The 14,809-nt window shown below is 44.1% G+C and overlaps 1 protein-coding gene and 1 long non-coding RNA gene across 2 annotated transcripts in view; one reads left to right on the top strand and one right to left on the bottom strand.

Annotated features, from left to right (window-relative positions):
* NSD2 (nuclear receptor binding SET domain protein 2) overlaps window positions 1–5,133 on the bottom strand; it is a 504,567-nt gene extending 499,434 nt beyond the window's left edge. The window contains exons 1-2 of the mRNA XM_069203845.1: window positions 5,022–5,133; window positions 1,755–2,365 (exon numbers count right to left, since the gene is read on the bottom strand). Of these exons, the coding sequence (XP_069059946.1) occupies window positions 1,755–2,282 (528 nt within the window). The 5' untranslated portion in view covers window positions 2,283–2,365; window positions 5,022–5,133. The remainder of the gene's footprint in view (window positions 1–1,754; window positions 2,366–5,021) is intronic.
* Window positions 5,134–5,240: 107 nt separating this feature from the next.
* LOC138249777 (uncharacterized) lies at window positions 5,241–11,186 on the top strand. The gene is made up of 3 exons (XR_011194842.1): window positions 5,241–5,297; window positions 5,953–6,074; window positions 7,858–11,186. It is a non-coding gene; the product is annotated as an uncharacterized lncRNA (long non-coding RNA).
* The last annotated feature ends 3,623 nt before the right edge of the window (window positions 11,187–14,809 follow it).

Here is a 14,809-nt window from a genome sequence, read left to right on the forward strand (position 1 = left end):
GGAAGGGGAAGAGTTTCGCTTACACAAAACATTAAATAACAACATATCAGACAATTTGGGTCAGCTCAGAACCTTTAACTGTGCCCTTAGGGCAAGTGAGTGTGGCAGACATTAGGTGATTCAATTTACTATTTTAACTCCGGTCCTAGAATGTTTGGGAAAAAGGTACCTTCCCCAGAATATTCCAGGGGCTAATTTACTATTCCAACTCCAGTACTGAAGTATTTTAGGGAACGTTATAAAATGTCCTAAGTATTTTAAGAAAGGGTTGAAAACTAGCAATTTAGAACTGTTTAAAGTTCTGCCCTAAGGGCACCGCTCAGGGCAAAAACACTAGGAACACCATTTCAGACTGACCAAACAGCAGTGGAAGCAATTGAATCACAAATGGAGAACAAGTCAAGACACCACAGATAAAAACATTGTCAAATCCGCCCTAAGATGCTACCACCAGGAAATATTGAACGTCAGCTTTTGCAGACTGCATAAACGCCGATTCTACCAGCAGTAAGGAAATCTTTACCATCAACGATACCGTTGCTCCACTCGCAGCAACATCACCCTGTCTCAAAACTTTTGTAACAAGCTCTCCGAATTCTTATGCAACAAAACCCATATACGGGAACTTCGACCCTCAAGTGGCCCCAATCACCACTTCACCTCAACTTCCCCTCATGAGCGAAGAATGAACCCTGACCACATGGCCCACCATCACCATGGTCAAAACTGTTGCTACTATGACAATCCTCCACTCCAGGGCTCCCATCCGACCTTAATCTTGCTACACCTTCACCAAGCAACTCCTACTGATCAGCGGTGCACTAACACAAATCCTGGTCGACTCAGCCACATTACCAGACACTTGGAAGTATGCCATGTCATGCACTTGCTAAAGAAACCACTGGTTGACCCAGCCACGCTTTCCGGCTACAGACCAAGCTCCCTTCTACCATGCCCAAAGGTCTTAGAGAAAGTAATCAACTGACGTCTCACCAACCACCAGCTTGACACCATGCAGTCTGAATTCAGCAACCACAGTACAGAAACAGCACTCATCACTGCTACAGACATCTACACAAGGAGACCCCTCTGCAGCATTTGACGCGGTCTCGCCTCTTCCTCCACGGGTACCTACGTGAGATTGCCATCCAACTACCTGCTCTCCATTGCTCTCAGCTCCTAAACAGAACAGAAGCTGTTATCCTAGTCACTTCCTCTTCACCATGGGACTTCAACTGGTGACCTGCAGAAATTAGACCCACGCCCACCACAGGAACCTCAGAACCAGGCTGGATATGACTGCACAAGTCAACACTGTCACTGCATCCTGCTTCTATGCCCCAAAGATGCTGGAGAAGATCTTAAAATGGCTCAGTCAAACACTAGGAAACATATTTGCTGCTGATGGGTGCAGAGATCCTAACAGTAATGGCGTTACAATAGTGTCCAAATTGGCCTCTGAAGATATACTGTTTGCAAAATAGAAAAGGGATTTAAATAAAAAATAAAAAAATAAAAATACACAAAGCCCTTTTTTCAGCAGATGAAATATCAGAGTGCATGCTTTTATAGGTGGATTCCACTGGTTTAAGCAGTTAAGGTTTTTTATTTATTCAATCTACTAATAAATCAAAGGCTCACTTGAGAAGAATGGATAACATGCATGGGCGTGTTAAGGTATCATCAACAGCAGCCTACAGAGCAGGAGTGCAATACGTTACAAATTACCTTAATGTATGTTATAGTAACCATACCTCTTCAGCAACACTGGACAGTTTTGATGCCAACGTTGATTCAATGAGACAATCATCCAACATGGAGTCATATTGTATACTTCTTTTCCTGCTCCGTCTTTCCTTTGCCGGCATTACAGCTTCTTCCAACTGCTGGATATCCGATTCGTTGTCTCCACATATTGATGACTCAAAAAGAGGCTTCCCGTTCATGTAAGTTTTGGTGATTTTCAGCTTGATCTCTGGTGAACCATTCTTAACCGGGGTGGTACTAGGTGGAGTTCCAATTGGCTTTATTTCTGGAGCCTCAAAACGTACTTTGGCTTCTTCAGCACCCGACTCTCCATTAAGAACACAAGTTGTAAGATCTTTTAACTTCTCAACTTGAATAAACGGCAGTGTATCTGGGGGGCTCAATTTTTGTATGACACTATCATTCAAGGTGGCAGAAATGTGTGCTTTGCTCAGGTACACCGAACAATCACGGCTGACTTCAGTATGCTGGATTTTGAGGGCTGAGTTTCCCAAAATCTGGGGGACTGGTTTCATTTTGAGGTATACTTCTGAAATAGGTTAAGTGATCTTTATTTTGGGCCAAATCCTTCAAATCCAGGTGTTTCAGACTAATACAGCTGCAAACAAGAGAAGACTAACATAAACATTAAAAAATCAAAACAAGACTAGCCATTCATTAACTTCTTATTACAATCACTTTAGTTAGATACACTAAAAGCCACGACTACTTCCTCTCAAATACTAACTACATTGATACAGCAGGCTTTTACCCACTATTTTGATAAAAGAAGAATTAAACCCAGAAGATCGCAAAATAGGTTTCCCACACAAATTGAAAAGGCAACTATGTTGCCAGTTTTAGCACGCTCTTGGTCGCTCCTCACTCCTATCCAATAAAGATTTTGAAACACTCCTCTTAATGTAAGGGATTTGGCTCTCCCTTGCAATATCCATTTTAAAGGTGCAAGTAAACTTGTTATTCAGAAATTAATGCACTTGTCAATATTTCACTTAGTGCTGAATCTGTACCTGATAAAGTTAAAACTGCATTTATGAAACCTACTTTAACAATAATAATTAAGCAAAAACAAATCCATGGATTATGATAACAGCACTAATTTTAGGCCCATAAAAAAAAATGTTGGTCTAAAAAAATAAATAAAAAAAAACCAGTGCCATAGCAGTCGCTGGCAAAAAGGGAACGACTTTGTACACAGATGTACTCCTTGTGAAAGAGCGGAATAACGTTATTTACAGTGAAGTTGCTCAATTAGACTGACCCACTACCCCATGTTGTAGCAGGCGGAAGAAAATGTGACTGGGAGCAGGCCAACAAATGAAGATGGCGGTCTTAAATCCCCCATAAGTATAATAAAATAGAAAGGTCTTGGATAAAGAAAGACCTAACCACTAAAGAGATATCTGGCCTTTGGGTACAAGTGGGTATATATTACAGGTGAAGAGAAACACTGTAGGTATTCATTAAATACAGACACGTTTGGTAAGGTGAACAAGTATGTTGTGTTCTTGCAAGAACAAGTTTGTTTTTGCCAAAGTTACATTTTGGAAATGTGTTATCCACTACATTTCCTACTCATGTTAGAGAGCGCTGTGATCCACTAGCATCAATTATATACTGAATTATCTCTCCTGGACCCCCTACAATTATGCTTTAGGCATAGAAGGGTGCAAAGAGTATTGTTGGATTATCAAAGATGTAGATGTGGGCTATACCAGCACACTGACACTCGGATTTAGCAACTATGTTCAACAGTCAGCAATCTGCTCCTCCTGTGGCACCTGGGAGAAGCAGAGCACAGGACCTTGCATTAAATAAACCGGTGGCATTGTTTCTTGCACAGGATTTCAGATGTTTTGAGTTCCACATCACCAGTTTGCATCCAAACCATTTAACAAGGGAGTTCCATGAGGTTACTTCACCTTTTCTGTTATTTTTTAACCTATAATCTCTAGTAGGTTTACTACACACGTTCAATGTGAATTTTTCCTGCATACCAACGTTGCGTTGGTGGTTTTAAGTATAAAAGGGAAGTTAACAGGAGGATTTTGGGACAGTGTTGATTCGGGATCACTTCGGCTGCTGTCAGGGTTCTGACTTGTTCTACTTCTGGGTAGCGAGAATAGTCGTCAATCATTACCATCATATGATGTCCATTGGGTAAGCTTCCAAAATCAAGACTAATTGATACCCAAGGCTTGTGAGGTCGTTTCTCTGTCTGGGTGTCTCGGTTTTAAGTCCAAAAGGGAAGTTAACAGGAGGATTTTGGGACAGTGTTGATTTCAGTCACGGAGTGGAGGGCCAGCGGACATGTATATTAAATTCCTTCAAAACAGAGTTATTACGTATGTCACTACACTCTTCACTCTGAGCCTCGGCACTTGTGATGACCTGTGGACAACATGCCCCACCTCTGCCCAATATGTCAGTAGTCTTTGCCAGCTACTGGAGTCAGAACTTTCACCGTAGCCCCAGATATCGGATGTGAAGGTAGCTCCAGTTTAGCTTTGCTGTGGTTCGGGTGAGGCGGAGAGACAGAGGTTAAGGAGGGGGGTGGTAACGAGAGAGGCTGTGGGAAAAGGGACAAACAGACTTGTGAAAGATGACTAACTGTGGGAAAAAGAGACAGAAAATGTGACAGGCTGTGGGAAAAGGTGAGACGGGGGGGGGGGGGGAGGAGGGCAGAAAAATACACTGGGAGAATGGAACAAGGAGACTGGTTGGGAAACGTGACAGAAAAGTGTAGGAAAATGTGACAGAGAGGCTGACTGTAGAAAAGGTGACCGGGACTACCGTTGGGGAAACAACGGCGAGTTAAAGGGAAGATGCGCAGGGGCGTGAAAGCAGCTTGTGGGTAGAGCGACCTCCCTCGGCGTGCAGGTACGCCGGAAACTCACGCCTGTAGGGGACACGGCCCGGAGGTGGACGATGGGCTACGCACTCCGGTACAGAAGATGCCCGTCCGCTGAGCGCGCTCAAACATGGCCTCCCACCGTGGGGAGGCGGCAGTGAGCGCAGCGGCACCCCGGTCCAGCGCCGGACAACGGAGCAGACATACTCAACAAGGCACGCGAACAAAGGTCTCGCAACAAAACCCTCAACCATCCTTGTCCTAAAACCTGCCATTTGGAACCCAGCCCCTCGTCTGAATCCGCTCGCCCTCAGTCTTCCACCCGCGTTTCTTCACCCCCATAAGGAGGCTAGGTCCGGCACCATCCCAGCGACCCCGCGGGGCACGCTTCTAAGACACTAACCTGTCCGCGGCTCATCTTTGGGGTTGCAGACGGACGGTCAGCTCTACCATAACCAAGAACCAATGCAACAAAACCCGCGGCTCCACGACCCGGCCCCGCCTCCCGCTCCAAGCAGCGCCAAAAAACCCAGCGCGCTGATTGGCCGGGGACCGCGAGCGCGCGCCAACCGGCGCTTTCAAACCTGCCTCGCTGCACGGTTTGTTTGCCTGGAGCTGGGCTGTGGAACGTAGGGGAGAAAGGCTGTAGGTGACCGGGCAGGCTCGCGGACTAAGCAACGTAAAAACCTCTGAAGCGCTAGCGCGCGCACCCAAGCAGTTAGAAGGGGTGGCACGTAGACCGCGAGACTCAGCTGCTTTCTGGTGGAATCTGATGACGTAGCCTGCCGGGCACGCGCCCATTCTGACGTTTCCCAACCCTTTGAACGGAGGATCCGGGCGGTTAGGGACTCTGCTTCTCTGTGCCGAGAGCGGGGCTGCAGGCGGGGTGCTTGTTGGCGGCCGCCAAACTCGATGGCGTTCTGCACCCCAATGTTTACAGGGCAAGGTTGCCTTCATTGACCGTCTAGTGGGATTGTGCAACGGTCTATATAGAAAGCAGAGGGGTTATGATTCGAGATGTGCTAACCCGTCACCAACTGAAGGGGCGTTACCTGTCACGGATCAGAGAGGTGTTATCTGTCACGGATCAGAGTGGTAAATAAACAGGAGTTGAAGGTGTAATTTGAAGAGTTGGAGTGAGGTATTTAGTAGGTCACGGGAGCATTTTGGGGATTTAACTGTTTTTCATAATTTATTTCATCTAATTTTTGTCACAAAGTGACCAGTTCTTTCCCTCTGGTCGCATGCATAACTTTCAAGAAGAACCCCTAAGGCCTTATTTTTTTATCATAAGCCTTTAATGCATACTTATTTTATATTTTAAATCCTCGTAGACGTAAAGTTGCTTTATAGAATGGCAACCAAATTACCAGACAAGCAGCCATCCGGAAACGTCAATGGTTGGAAAGCAGTTTGTCAACAAAAATCGGGTTTTTGAGCTCTTCGTGAATTTGAGGTGAGTGGGTTGGTAAAGTGTGGCCAATAACGAGTCCCACCGGTAACGCTCGGGAAGGAGAACGATAACCGCGTTTGGTTGTTCCTGATTCAAAGGGGGCTTTTGTAGGTTACTCTGGCAGGTCGAACGTAGTCAGCAGGCGACTTGCTTAATTTTAGGGATTCACAGTTCAAGGCCGGTTAAATGCTGGTCTTTGTAGACATTTCAAGCGGCTTTTAATTGTCTTCATCTGGTCACTACCAACTAGTGGCGTGTTTTTATTGCGATTATTAGCACTTTCACTGCCCAGCTTGTTAGGCTCCATTTGTAATACAGTTTAGTACACTTTTTTTCCTGACAAGAACTTGGTGTATCCCGTGAGGAAATTGGATACATAGTATTGAGTTACATTTAATTTATATTTAATTAATTTATTCCACAGGGTCTGAGCTCAAAGGATAGATATTTTAGAAGTTTTCAAGAAAGATGTTTTGTAACCTTCAGGTGTGGGTCAGTGACCCTGAACTATTCCAGACAGCAGCTAAAATTAGTGGCAAACTAGTTTTGTCAATTTTTGGAAGCTTCATTAAAGGGCACTAAAGGTATTAGCAAAACAAAAAATGTTTTTCCTATGGAAACCAGGTCCTAACTAGAACTGCCAACTGGTGACCGCCAATAGGTTATATATCTATTATTTATATATATATATATATATATATATATATATATATATATATATTTTAAATCTACTTCCAATCACCCTTTACATAAGCAGGGAAACCAGTTGTTCACGTTTACATTTCTTTCAAGGAAGTAGGCACCTGGTCAAGACTTGTTTCTATCTGCCAGCCATTAGTTTGATGGCACAGGACATTAGTTTGATGGCACAGGGGGCTCCCTGCCTGACACTTCAGCTGAAGCATTTACACTATCAGAATTAACCAGAGCGGTTGTATTTTCACAAAAAGTAGAGAAACTGTTTTTTATAAATTAAAAAAAACAATCAACGGCACGTCATGCCCCTCCGATTCTGCCCACTTCGACCTCTGGTCTCATAAGTGAAAACAAAAGAAACTATTTGGCACAAGGGGTAGGAAAGGAGCAGAAAATCTGCAAGCTACCTAAAATTGTCTTGACAACAATTAACTGTGAATGCTTTTCAGGAAACGTTAGACAATGCAAATACAAGGCAGAGCAAGCATAGATGCTACTTGTAGGGAATATGGTTTCTATGTGTAGATACCCTGGATTTTTTTTTTAACCTTTTACTGGACCATATATAGTTTACCTGGCTTTAGACATCTGTACACCTTGCCTCTCCTAACCAATAGTAAAGTGCCTATGTCTTCCTCTAAATATGGTTCAATTGTTTATGGTTATGGTACCTAGGGCCTGGAAGGTAAATGCCACTAGTGAACTGCATCATCTATTGTGCCATCCACCATAGTGGCAGTTCAATCATGACTTTAGGCCTACAACAGTAACCTAACTTTTACTAAAACAAAAAATATTGTAGTACATAGGTACACATTTTTTACGAGATCACAGAATACGAATGAAAGTATAGATTTGTTTATTACAGCGTTGAAGGTTTTAGCTGCTAAATGTGAATTTGAAAAATTTACTTCTCAACTCATATGTGATCAATTAGTAGCGAGGTGTTATTCTAAAAGGATCCAAGAAAAGTTGTTAACATGCAAAGACCCGTCCCTAGATCAGGCTATTGACATAGCAAAGAGTAATGAATGTTCACTGGAGGACGCAAACCAATTGGAATTGTCGTTGTCTATAATTTCTGTTTCAGGTGCAGTTTTGAACTCTCAGAACAATGATAACAGGAAATCAGTTTGTGCGGAAAGGACACAAGAGGCCATCTCATTCTCCAGAAATACTTAGTTGCCAAAGTTCAACCACAAGACTATGTGTTTTAGATGTGGTTCTGCGAACCATATTTCCTCCTTTAAGAACTGTCCTTCTGTCAATCAACAGTATAGGAGTTGTAACAAACTTGGACATTTCTCACAAGTGTGTAGAAGCACCAAGAAGAGTAATGTTCGTTGTGTACTAGAGGGAGCAAAGAAACTGTTCAACATGAAGACAACAAATTTGTTTTAGTAGTCAGAGACACTCCGACGGTCAACAAGTTAGTAGTAGATCCTGACTTTGATGTGTCAATTGGAGGAATTACGGTTAAATTATTGGTTGATACAGGAGCTCGCATTACAATTTTTTCACTAGAAAAATTCAATGAGTTCTGGGGGAAAAAACTCTCTCTCCGCCTGATGTTGCTATGCTGGCTTTTGAAGGCAGCAAGGTTGACTTGATTGGGTACTTTTGGACTTCATTGTCTATTTTTAGTGAAACCATTCAAGGCACAGTTTGTGTAGCTAGAAAAGGTGTCAGTGTCTTGGGGCTAATTCACCAGGCTGAGTTTAAATTAATCATCGAACCGGGAAGGGAGAAACCAGTCACTATTGAGAGCAGTGATACCAACTGTGTTCAAACTATTTCTTATTAGACTTAAGATAGGCCTATCACCAGGTGGAATTAGATGTTCATTCAAGACACCTTACTGCCTTTGTGACTCCTGATGGGACTTTCCAATTTTGCAGATTGCCATTTGGTTTAGCGTCCGCTGCTGCCGTATTTCAAAGATCGATGACTGATATGTTTCCCAATAATTCCAATGTGGTGATATTCCAAGATGACATCTTGATTTTTGCTGACACGGATAGTGCACACAACGAAATTTTAGAAGAAGTCCCGAAAACTTTGGAGGATAGAGGGGTAACCCTAAGGAAGGACAAGTGCATTTTTAAGACTAGGGAAATTGAGTACCTCAGTCATGTTCTATCTGAAAAGGGGGTCAAACCCAAGCCAGGATTGGTAAAAAAGTATTCTTGAAGCTCCTGCACCAGAGAGCAAAGTGCAATTATTATCTTTTCTAGGGTTGTGTGAATTTTACGCAAAATGTTTGAAGGATTTTGCCAAAGCCACAGATTGTCTTAGGTCATTACTTAATAAGAAACAAGCATTTGTTTGGTCTGAGGAATGCATTGAGGCATTTGAACAGATTAAACAAAGCATCGTTAAATCCCCAGCATTACAACCCTTTTCAGAAAGTTGTAAGACAATAGTTACAGTAGATGCGTGTGAGTATGGTTTAGGTGCAGTCTTAACGCAAGTTTCCAGTGATGGCAATGGCAAGGAGAATACCATTGGCTTTGCATCAAGAACTTTGCGAGTGGTGGAATGGAAATATTCCGTAATTGAAAAAGAACTTTTAGCTTGCGTATGGAGTGTAGAAAATTTAGGCAATATCTTTGGGATAGACATTTTATCCTAAAAACTCATCATCGTCCTCTGGTAGAAATTTTGTCAGGAAAAAAAATTAAACGCTCCACTGCTCGTATAGCCCGACTTTCAGCGAAATTGTTGGAATTCAACTTCTCGGTTGAGTATATTCCTGGTGGGAAAAACAGTAGGACAGACTGTTTCTCGTTTGCCTATCAGAGAGGATGACGAACTAGAGTGGGAGACAGAAATTGAGTGTTTTATAGCATGCATCACTGAGTTTGACAATATTTAGGAGGAGGGGCCTTGGATTGAGTCATTAAAGAATGATAATTTGCTATGCAGTGTAATGCGTATGTTTGAGGTTGGTTGGCCAAAGGAGAAGAGTTTGCCATCTGAGTTGCAACCTTTTTGGAAGGTGTCAGACGAATTATCTATTGAAGGTGACAAACTTATTAGTGGTGATAAACTCGTTCCTCCTGAGAAACTGCGCTTGGTGCTGCTTAAGTGACAAGGTACTTATTACTCAGGAGGCCGGCGATTCTTTTGTTCCGTCACCAGCAAGAGCTTGGCAAAAAATTGGTTTGGATTTTCTAGGGCCTTATCGTGTGTTACCACCTGACATGAGGTATTTCATTGTAATGGTGGATCATCTTTCAAGATGGGTGGAGGTTTTACCTGTTAGGTTCCCAACTACACAAAGTGTCATTAGATGCTTAAGAGATGTTTTCGGTCGTGAGGGTTTCCCTGAACAGATATTGACAGACAATGGGGTTCAATTTGTATCTGGGGAAATGTGTGAATTCCTAGGCAAGGGTGGAATTAAACATATAAGAGCCCCATTATATCATCCTCAACGCAATGGCATTGTGGAACGTTTTAATCGTGTGCTTATAGAGTGTATTCAAGCTGCTCTCATGAGCAACATGTCAGTAGATCAAGCTATTAAGGAATTAGTTTGGTCTCATCGTACTACACCTCATATTGCCACTGGTAAAAGCCCTTTTGAACTAATGAGAGGCAGAGTTGCGATGACAGAATTATGTCCTTTTTGGATGATTGAGTTGTTTCATGAAGGTAGTAACTTGAAGGAAGCTTGGAATATGACCAGACACAATTCGGATATTGTTGGCAGGAAAATACTGAATGGGATTCATGGTAACAATACTCTGCAGGTGGTCGATTGGGTGAGAGCAAGGGATCCCTTAGTGGTCAAGAAAGATATGTCAAAGTTCAAAGAACCTCAGCAGATTCTAGAGGTACGCAGGAATGCCGCAAGACTAACAGACGGTGGTTGGTGGGGTATCACAAGATTAGCTTTAGATCCCAATATTCAACGTAGAATTGCGGGGTGTGAGGAGCATGGTTACAAATCTTCGGATCAAGCTAAACAAGGGGGGAATAAGGTTCATGCTGAACAATTAAAAGTGGGGAGAAGAAGAAGTATGAGAAAATGCCACAGGCCCACAAAATCTCAGGACTATGTTTTGGCTTAAACAAAAAAGTAAATAATAATAGGATATTAACACAATCATCTTTGTGATTGGTTCAGTTAGTTATTAGGCTAAACTCAGAAATTCGTTATCTTTATTCGTTCTATTGGTTTCACTTCACATAGGCATGTCTCTTTTTAATTATTCAGATTGTTACATTCTTATTGTATCTTTGTATAAGGGGGAAGAAGTGTGATGATGTGGGTAAGAATGCTGGTGCGTGGTATGGAATTCTCTGACATAGCTGGGCGATGCCTGGGGATTCCATACTATGCTAACGGATGACTGCGCTCATCGTCGCTCTGTGCCCCGTTTCACATGTATCTTCAATATATGTATGTTCACCTAATAAACTCCATTTGTAGAGTGAAGAATAGGATTGACCACTCGTCTTTACATGGGTCTTACTGGGCCAGGTGGGTGGGATGGGCTAACACTTGTCTCTGAATAGGGCTGTGCCTCTTCTCGTACAAAGGGCAGCATACCCCCTGCATAGTGTCTGGTGCTGGGGAGAGCAGGGAAGGGACCCTGAGGACTTCAAAGGAAAATCTGGAAGTTTCCTCAACCTTTCAGAACCTGGGCACCAAAATATAAATGCTGAACCCCAAATTCCACCATGATAGTTCACTTCAGAGTCCGGGGTAGACTCTGCTACGAGGAGGGACTGCCACTTAGCCACTTGCTGGGCTGGCCTGATGCACACTGTCTACTGTGCTGCCTGGAGGTACTGTCACTTAGCTTCTGGTCTGTTGTGTTGGTCTGCTGCACTGGTGCTGCTAGGAGGGACTGCCCCTTAGCTTCTGGTTTGCTGTGTTGGCCTGCTGTACCTCACTTGTCACCAGGAGGGACTGCCTTGTTGCCTTTAGTCTAGTGTGTTGGCCTGCTGCTTCAGGAGCGAGGGGGTATTGACCCCGGGCTGCTGGGTGTCATATGCCATAAATAGCATGAAGTACGAATCAAGAAAACCACTAAATCGCCCACCGACCACTGCCTTAAGCTGTCTGGTGTAATTTGCCTAACTACACCCTGTGTCCGTCGGGCGCAAACACACACAACACCCCACAGGGCCTGGGAAGCCTGAAGACCATTATGCTTGCACCTACCTCTGAGTAGGAGCAGCGGAGACAACTCATTGACTTGGGGAGCTCAGTGCAACGCCGGACGGAATCTGCAACCGCTTCACCCTGACTCTGTGGTCCCCATGCCCAACAGCTGCTTCTGAGCCCAGTGAAGCTTCTCTCGATCGACCCAGGGGTTGTGGTTGGGGGGTGGGGGGAGTTGTGGTTACTGACATTGCACAAACCAGCCCTGCCTCAGGGACAAGAAGGAGCCACAGATGTGCTTCTGAAGGAGATTACTGTATTCTCTGGAGTGGGTGTGCGCCCATATATTTCACTGTAAGACACTGCAGCATTTTCATTGAGGGGGAGATGGTCTCCTCCACCGGGAGGATAATTTCAGCACCACCAAGGATTTTCAACCCCCTTTGACTCCTGTATTGGCTATTTAATTACTCAGTCACAAAGGAATGATATTTGACTGACCCTCTTTCTTAACCAAGCAACAGATGGCCAATTCAGTTTTACTATGCATCCCTAAGAAGTATTTATTGGATTGTCATTTCGTTGTTATTTAAATCAGATAAATAATCTCTATTTTTCTAACCTAGTGTTGAGTCCTTTTTGTGTGGGGTCTCTCACTGTTACTGAAATTATGTGATGCAGATACTTTACACATTGCCTTCCAAGTTAAGCCTGCCTGCTGTGTGCGCCAAGCAACCATGGGATGATCACAGGTTAAGGACCAGCTAGAAAAATAATTAAACAACTCTTGTTTAATAGTTAATAAAAATCCAGTTTAAAGGTAAAAGCAGATTTTTAATAAATATTAAGAAAAAGTAAAGTTTCGAAAATTACCTTTTTATGGCTTGAAAGTCCTGGGGACTACTTTGTTTTGGCTCTCCTGGCCACTGATTAGCCTTGAATAGGTCCCTGGTTCCCTCACCGCTACCGTGCTGTGACTCTCTGTGCCCTCAAACCCGGCCCCTGCTTCACATGCTGCTGCTTTACTACACCATATAACCAAGGGAACATTCTCCTGTGCTTCCTGCAAGTGTTCGTGCACTTACCCACACCCATCCTGTAACCACCCACACAGCAATCCACACTGGCATGCATGCTCCTCAACACCTGCTCACTCACAAAAACATGCCACTGAGATCTGCCCCCCAACTCCAGAGGCGGAATCATCATCATCCACAAACACCATCAGCCACACCTCATACACAGATACGTCAGTCTCCAGCATGGAACATCAATCATTCTAGCTCCAAGTCACAGCCAACTTCACCCTAAGTTGCACTCTTCTACAGACCAGGAGGATCACGCACCAACTTTAGACACCATCACAGACTTTGTTGCACCTCATGCCCTTGATGCTCACCACTAGGGGATCTGGCCTCCAACTGTAAAAGAGAGGGAGTTGGGCATTCAGCTGAGATGCAAACAGATCTATTGTGCACGGCCCCCACTGCTCATTCAGTGCTTGAAAGACCTGGGGGTGGGGGGGTGTAGGTGAGAGATCCAGTCCACTATTGCATTAGAGCTACCTGGAGTATATTCTGCAGTCACTAAGATCTGATGTTTGAGGCAATAATGCCAGAAGCCCAGCCAATCTCACCAGAAGACGTTATTTAGTAACATCAACTGATTTTTAAAAACATTTTATTTATTTCTTTATAAACCATTTTTATTGATTTTTGAAGACACCACGGGGTAGGAGACATGGATCAACCAAGAAAAAAGGGTTTGTTGCATGCAGATAATCGTACACCTTGAGATATATCCCAAAGAAACACGAGTCAGTCCACACCCCCCAACCCCAAGTCTCTTGTGTCCCTGGAAGTTTGGGTAGGAGACCCAACTATTTCCCCAACACCTTTATATGTTTGCTTGGACATTCTCTTGCCCCATAAACTGACCTTTCTTGGCTAGCACACCAGTCAACCCTGTTCCTCCACTTTAGAAGGGACGGTGTAGTGGGGAAGTTCCAATGAACTGCAATGTCTAGTTTTTCTACCATCAGTGAAGTACCCACAAAAGTTCTCTCTGCCCTCGAGCCCTCTGCTTCCTCCATCACACCCAACAAAACCAGTGCCGGAGACAGCTGCTGCCCCCATCCCACCACTGCATGCAGTTCTCGAAAAAGATTTTACCAATAGAGCGCAGTTTGGGGGCATCCCCATACCATGTGAAAAAAGTCTGCAGGTCCCTCCATGCACCTGGGGCAGTAGGGGGAAGATCAGAGCCCAGTCTGACGCAGTGGCACCGGAGAAAGGTATGCCCCATACAGGAAGTACAGTTGTATCAATCTCAATATGGACGATATAGTTATCAACCTAGGTGCCATCAATGCATCCTGCCATTCACCCAACGCGTATGCCGCAAAGTTGCCCACCAGGCGAGGAAAACTACCCTTGTCACTGGTTCTAGGTCCTGAGGGAGTGGGGATCCATAGAGGATTGCTAGTTTTTGAGGAAAGCTCAGAGCCATAAGTTCAAGCTGATAAGCCGGGGCCACCCAGCCCCCATTAAACCATTCGTGAATTACCAGAAATTGTGTTGCTAAATAGTACAGTTGTAGGTTGGCCATGCTCATCCCACCTTCATAAGTGCCCCTCTGACAGTATTGCAATGCAATGTGGGGTCTCGATCCGCGCCAAAGAAAGGAGGCTGCCACTCAGTCTTGGGCCCGGAACCACGAGCTAGGGACTGAAATCGGAAAGTTCTGAAGAGCATATAAGAACCGTGGCAAGATCATAATTTTATATAAAGCCACAAAACCCAAAGCTTTAGTGGCAGGGATTTCCACCTCACCAAGTCTGCCTTCACCTGAGATGCCAGTGGGGTCATGTTCAGGGCCCATGTCAGCCCAGGGAGGAGAGTCACCCAGCCACCCAAACATTTAAAGC

The sequence above is a fragment of the Pleurodeles waltl genome, chromosome 1_2 (assembly GCF_031143425.1).
Source record: "Pleurodeles waltl isolate 20211129_DDA chromosome 1_2, aPleWal1.hap1.20221129, whole genome shotgun sequence".
Lineage (NCBI taxonomy): Eukaryota > Metazoa > Chordata > Amphibia > Caudata > Salamandridae > Pleurodeles > Pleurodeles waltl.